Here is a 7,385-nt window from a genome sequence, read left to right as displayed (position 1 = left end):
CGGCCTTTTGACTGAATCTAAATTTTATAGAACAAATTGTTTTATTTTTATTAATACACTTTTGTTCGTCTTTTATATTTTTTATTTTTGAAATGAATGTATTTACGATACCAAAGAATAAAATAAGTTTCAATGAAATAATCCTCCCAGATTGATGGGCACAATTAGAACATTAGTAAGCCATAAGGGCTAAATTGACGGCTGCTACACTCATAATTTAGTTCTAACTTCCCCCCCGCCGACTGGCTCCACTACCGCACGAGGCTGACTGTCAAGAGTTTATGGGGGTCGGGTACACCAGTCTGTTATCAGCTTTTGACAGCGGTGCACTATGTTTCTGTTTGAAGTGGAATTTGTGAATAGCTGCACAGCTTGACAGTATTTTTTAATTCTGTCTGCTTAACAACCCATCATGTCAAAGAAGACCAAGAGAATGCTGAAGGAAGAAAATAGACTTTTTTAATGAGGATTGGAAATTGCAATATTATCTTGTTTCTGCTAAAGATAAGATGATTTGCTTGCTTTGTGATACTGCAATATCAACATTAAAGAAATTCAATGCTCATCAACATTATAACACTCATAAGGACCATGAATATTTCAAAATAGAGGGAGAGGCGCAAAAGGTTGTACTGCAGAAATTAAAAGATGAAACATACAATCAAAGACAATTCTTTCAAGCAGCAATAAGACCTGGAAATAATGCCACTGAGACAACTTATAAAGTCGCTTATATACTCGGGAAAAAAGGGAAGCCATTCAGTGATGTAGAAATTGTGAAAGAATGCACTGTTGAAGGTGCAGGATGCGTGGACCCCAATAACGTTTCAAAATACTAAAACTGCCTCTTTCAAGGAGAACCATAACTGATCGGCAGCATGAATTGGCCTTCAACTTAACAAAAGGTCATCTTAATTTCACTAGGCAATGAAAATCTGTGATCTTCACAATCAAGTGACTACAGAACCATCAAATTATAAACATAAAGAGATTTTAGTTTAGATACAGGTGCTATGATCATTAATAATTTAGTTCCAATTATAATCCAAAACCTAAGTGGCAATGATATGATATAACTGTATAGATACTATGGACATCATGGCATGAGGCAGGTAAGTATGTGCCTGCTAAAGTACCTTGACAAGCTCTAACTACATGACTGCATAGAATTGGAAAGTTTAATAAAAAGCACAAAGCAGATTTTACTTCTGATTCATGAATATCAATGATATAATAAGGTATATTTACAAAATTTCCCATTTAAGACATTCTGGTACAATCATACTGGAAAAATCAGTTTATTTTCTAATGAATGTAAACATTTATGAACAAATCAACAGAAAGGCCTAGGGTCACAAGTGTACATGTAACTTAGAAAGGAAACAGTATTACATCACAGCACTGAATACCCTACAAGAAATTTTAGTGGAGAGAAAAAGTCTCTCTCAATAACTAAATATATAGATGGTACTTGAGAATGCTGCTTCTCTCTGCGCTCTCAGTATGCAGGCTTTCAAAATGATAAAGAATCGAAGATGTACTTATTAGAAGGGAAGATAATCAGAGAAAAGGCTAAATGCAAGGTGGAAAACTGAACAATATTAGAAATAAGCAAGTACTAGGGGGTGGGGAGAAGAGGTCCTTATAGAGAGGAGAAAAGGAAAATTATTACAATTTTCGAATCTACCAATCACAATAGTGGTAACTCTGGTTTGTTCAGAACATTTACACAGCACACTCATATAATAGTTCCCTTAGAAAAGATGAAGTGGGCTGTCTTTTTTCTTACTTTCTCCATAAGGAAAAACATAAAATAAAAATGGCCTTGTTTGAAAATGACTGCTTTATTTTATGGTAATTTTCCTTTAGACATCAAAGGTGTGTGCAGGTATTAGAAATATAAAAATAAATAATATAGCAAAGACATTCAGCAAAGATACTATTCAGAGCAAAAATGAATGCAAAAAAATTATATATATATATCCTTGGAAACCTGCTTCTATCACGAAGATTTAATGCTTTCATGATCAAACTTTTGCTTGTAGTACTTTAATAGAAAGTGAATTAATACAATTTATTCCTTCTTAGAAGTGATATGCATTATTTCCAATCAAAAGGGGCTAAAATCAGAATGTTTATCAGGATTCAATCTCATCTAAAGAACACAAATTCTGTATATTTTATTAGAAACAGTATTTAAGTTTCTTGTATCTATAACAATTTCCAATGCTCCTGAAATACTAAACTTTAAAATTAAATCTCTTACCTGGTTCAAGACAATGATTTCATCTGCATCAACCACTGTTGACAATCTGTGTGCAATGAAAATAGAAGTTCTGTGTTTGACCACATCCCTCATGGCACTAAGAATAGCCTACAAGTTTGACAAGAAAAATAGGAGAAAAAAAAAGAACTACTCATTAGGTAAATGTAAATTAAAATAATCATATATTTCCTAAAGGAACATATAAAATGTCAATCTTTTATTATGTAAACTTTATGTCAGTATCAAATATTTGACTTAATATGATAATTACTAAAGAGAAGAGGACAAAATCAAGAAAAAGAGGAGGCAAATATGATCACATGATCATGGTAAAAAATTCTTTAAGATAGGTAACATTACTCTAAATTACAAAGTCTAGGATAAGGTAGATATTTTCTATACTTTAAAACAAATAAACAACAATTACAGTGATACCAGGAGCATAGCCAGATATGACGTTTATCAACGAGAACAAAACTAAAATGAGGAGAGACTCAAGTGATAGGACTCAGAGAAATTCAAAATAAACCAAATAAAGAGGAGACTCGAAGGGTACAGGAACATTTGCTTTCCCTTAGTTCAAACTCAGAGGACAGACAAAGACAACGACTATTTTTAACTTGAGGAAATCTCTTTTTCAAAAGCATTGACTTCTTAATGCATCCTGAAAAATACATTTTGTTTACACCTATAAAGTATAAGAGAGTTGTATATATATTCAGCTATAGTTGGAAACCTGGGTCTAAGTGTAGCTAGCTAGATGGAAACAGCAGTGTGGGGGATGGGAATATAACCAATAGCTTCCTACAGATCTTTCTAAACATTTTATTTATTAGAGGTATAAAATTGTCAAGAGTAGATGGTTACCCAAGAAAAGAAGACCTTATATTTTACTAGAGCGGACTGATAATCAAGTACAGGGCCAATCCTAAGAAAAACTGTGATGTTTATGGGGACTCCCTTTCTTTACCCTTAAGAACTTAAACTCTGACATCCTACTGAGGACTCTGGACCTTTTAAAAAGGCCCATTAAAATTGACCAAATCCTCTGGTAATTCCTCCACTTGGGGGTTCTATGTTAGCTCTTAATGGCTTATGCTCTGACATAATAAAGCTGTGTGACTCAAATGATAACTGTTAGTAGGACTTTTAATTGGTGGTAGTATGACACATTTTAGGTATAAAGTTCTTATAAGCATGTTCCTACTTTTCCTATGAATAGGGCTGATCCTGCATAAAGTTCACTTTAAATATAAGAAATCCTCGTGCTAATCAATTTACTTCAAAATTAAATTGTTTTAAATATGTTGCAGATCAAATAATGTGTCCTAAGACTTAACTCCATAGGCAAATATTATGTCATACATGGCCGGGTGCAGTGGCTCACGCATGTAATCCTAGCACTCTGGGAGGCCGAGGCGGGCGGATTGTTTGAGCTCAGGAGTTCAAGACCAGCCTCAGCAAGAGCGAGACCCCGTCTCTACTAAAATTAGAAAGAAATTAATTGGACAACTAAAAATATATAGAAAAAAATTAGCCGGGCATGGTGGCGCATGCCTGTAGTCCCAGCTACTCAGGAGGCTGAGACAGGAGGATCGCTTGAGCCCAGGATTTGAGGTTGCTGTGAGCTAGGATGACGCCACGGCACTCTAGCCCGGGCAACACAGTGAGACTCTGTCTCAAAAAAAAAAAAAAAATTATGTCATACACCCTTTAAAGCCAAATTAGGCCTATCCTTCAATACCAGGTTTATACAATATATTAAATTAAAAGGTAGGTGACTGAAGCCATTGACAAAATCTGCCTATGTTCAGTTCTAGATTAAGAGGATTTGTTTATAAAATTGTCATTGTTGTTGAGACTTTTGTATGTAATAGAAAGATATTGTTATGAAGTCTAATGTAGTTGCTGGGTTAGTGTCATGAAGTCAATGTCATATTTTGGTGTCTCACAACACTTCCTGTGGAATGAATACAAATTGATACCAGCACTGCAGATTGTATGCCTGATTTGCACCTCTGTGAGTTGCTCCATGATAAGTGAAAGGCTTTCTGGTGTGTACCGTGTCACAAGTGTCACAATCACTTACGTGACTTGTTTTAATGAGTGTTAAGTGGCAACAGGAGAGAGAATTAAAAAAAACCTCCTTCCTCTGTCAGCACATTAGGCAATTCCTTTGCAAGATACAAGCGTAATACAATAACAGCATGAGGTATCACAGGGTTCCAAAAGGAACCATATTTGCAAATGGATTTAACACTACATTTAGTTCAATGCAACCTGGCATTCTTAACCATCATCACTTGGCATATGGGGAAAAAGGGCTAGGCATTTTGCTTCAATGAACTTCAATAGGAGGTGCTAAAGAGCAAAATACCATTTTACTAAAACTTTCAAGGAAAAAGTTAAACATTAAAGAGCTTTGTATTTCCATCATCATTTACCTCTTCAGTAATTGAATCTAATGATGAAGTGGCTTCATCGTAGAGTATGACTGGAGGGTCCTTCAAAATAGCTCTTGCAATTGCTACTCTTTGTTTTTCTCCTCCTGGTAAAGAAAAATTTTAGTTTAAGTAAACATAGTGTAGACATATTTTATGTTTCTAGAGTTTCCATTGATTATAACCGCCAACTAAAACCTTCAACATTTACCTATACTCCTGATCACTTTTCATTTTACCAAGCTGTAGAGTCTAAGTTGATATATGATATCCTTTGACAAATTAAATTCCCTGGAACATACAAGCAATACTGAATTCTGACTTCGAGGCAGGCGAAAGAATGAGAACAAGGCAGGGAGGTAACAACTTTGATTTCACAATTACCCTTGTGACCAGAAGTATGCTCATTACATATGTTACCTTATATTACAGATAATTTTCAATAAACAGCAATCTCAGACAGAAAAATTTCAATGTAAAGGCATTCACAATGCCAAAAACAAATTCAATATCTGAACCCTGAAAACCTGAAGACATGAAACTATGAATATCTAACTGTATATCTTAACATAAAAGAGTACCATTCATCTAGTATTCTCAAGGATTTTTCTTTTGACAGAAAGCTATTATTTTCACAGCATTCTTCCAAGTTAAGGGTATATACTAGATACCTCTTATTTCCCCTTAGTAATTTGTTATAGGCCTCTAGCATAACAGATTTTTTTTAAGAGATGAGGTCCCTCTCTGTCACCCAGGCTAGAGTGCAGTGGCATGATCATAGCTCACCGTAGTCTCGAATTCCTGGGCTCAAGCGATCCTCCTATCGCAGCCTCCTAAGTAGCTAGGACTATAGGCATATGCCACCACACCCAGCTCAAATTTTTAAAGTAGAAAGGAAACAGAGGCCCAGAAAGGTTAAGTGATTGATTCAAGGTCACAGAGCAAGTTCCAGCAAAATCTGAACTAGACCTCTGCTCTAGACCAATGCTCTTCCTATCACAATGTACATGCCCACATTTATTCCTAAATACAAGAATAAATATTTGGGAAATATTTCTTAAACAGTGAAAATATTTAGTGAAATATAAAGAAATCTTTCTTTCATCACTAGGATTCCTGCAAGTCTAAGTTCATTAATCTTACATAGAAGTATAGTTGGTAGTACAGGAAATGGTGCTTTATTGAATATGCCCCTTTTGGCTTCTTTTCTTGTCTGTTATACATTAATTTACCAATTTCTGAAAAAACTTGTATTTTTCAGCTTCAGTAACTTCTTCAGGAAACAAGCTCTACCTGTTGATTATCTGTTATATTAAGTATTATTTTATTTTTACTTGTTCCACAATTATTATCTTCAACCTGTAAAAGGGGCTCCCTATGTCTAGTATTAGTAAGTTCATATTCATGCTAGCCATATCCTTCCCTATCTCCTAAGATCAAAATTCTCTTATCAAAGTATCATAAGAACTATCTCCCCACTCACCTATCAACACAGTAGCAGAAAGCTCCTCAAAGAAGTAGATACTCAGAGGAAGGATTAGTTTTGACATGCCTCTCAAATTTCAAGTGGAAACTAACTCAGTTTTAATTCTATGCAATAGTATTTTGAAACTTGGAGAAGAAATGTCTGTTTATTCTCTAACATAATTATTAACATAGATTCTAAATAATAAGTTGCTCATTTTGGGAGGTTTAGTTGTTAGGTAAATGCGTATTAGATAAGAATAAAATATCTTTATCCATTCGTACCCCCACAGGCATGCAGAGAGGAGAACAAAGATTAGAAAACGGAACATGGCATAGCTGGCTGAGGCAATGTCATATATTGAGAAGGCTAGTCTATATTACATAAACTGGAGATCATCAGAATTAGCTAAATGAACACATAATTTGGGGATGGGTTAATTAATCGGAAACTACCACCAACTAAGAGCAATAAAGTATAAAGGTGGACTGGAATGACACAGGCATCTTATATTACCAGGTAATGACCAAATAACTATCACAAATCAACTAAATTTGAAAATAATCTTTGCTTAGGATTTTCTAAACCTAGATCAAAACTTTCTAATAGGCTGAAAATTCCTTGAGAGCAGGCCAGTTTATCTTTCATCTTTTTAACTATCAAATCATTTAGCATAGTAGCTTGTACACAGTATGTACCTAATAAATGTGAATAAATGAAACCAGTTTGTGATGAAGAGGAATGGGAATTCATTAAAATTCACACAGAGTATTCTTCACTCTATTTTTGCCTTAACCCTACCCCTAATCTATACGATTTCTCCCCACACTAAACTAGCTATCATTATACTTCTGAAATCCAAATAGTTTGGGGCAAAGAAATATTTTTGTAGATCCTCCAAAAAAATCCAAAGTCATTTTAGGGTAATTCATTCTTAAACCTAGCAATCTCATAATTAAACACCTAAATAGAAATGTATAAGCCCCCAAATTTCCTTGACCACTGAATCAACAAGGACATGAAATTGAAGTTGCCTATAAGGAAAGTATAGCAGGTAACAGGATCAAGTGTAAGGAGGTCTAAAGTATTGGAGACATCCCCTTATGATCTAGGAAGTTATGATGACAAATACACTATTCACTATCAAATAACTTCTCCCTACTATTACCACTTTCCCAGGTGAAGAATGATCTTGGCTTTCCTTTATTTAATA

At 34.7% G+C, this 7,385-nt stretch overlaps 1 protein-coding gene across 1 annotated transcript in view; it reads right to left on the bottom strand.

Annotated features, from left to right (window-relative positions):
• The window catches only part of ABCB7 (ATP-binding cassette, sub-family B (MDR/TAP), member 7), a 111,435-nt gene that overhangs the window by 1,911 nt on the left and 102,139 nt on the right, over nucleotides 1–7,385 (bottom strand). Inside the window, exons 13-14 of the mRNA XM_012664078.1 lie at nucleotides 4,711–4,821; nucleotides 2,267–2,374 (exon numbers count right to left, since the gene is read on the bottom strand). Coding sequence (XP_012519532.1) covers nucleotides 2,267–2,374; nucleotides 4,711–4,821 — 219 coding nt within the window. The remainder of the gene's footprint in view (nucleotides 1–2,266; nucleotides 2,375–4,710; nucleotides 4,822–7,385) is intronic.

This window comes from Propithecus coquereli, unplaced genomic scaffold, assembly GCF_000956105.1.
Source record: "Propithecus coquereli isolate 6110/MARCELLA unplaced genomic scaffold, Pcoq_1.0 Scaffold86, whole genome shotgun sequence".
Classification (NCBI taxonomy): Eukaryota; Metazoa; Chordata; class Mammalia; order Primates; family Indriidae; genus Propithecus; species Propithecus coquereli.
This window is presented reverse-complemented; position numbering and strand designations above follow the sequence as displayed.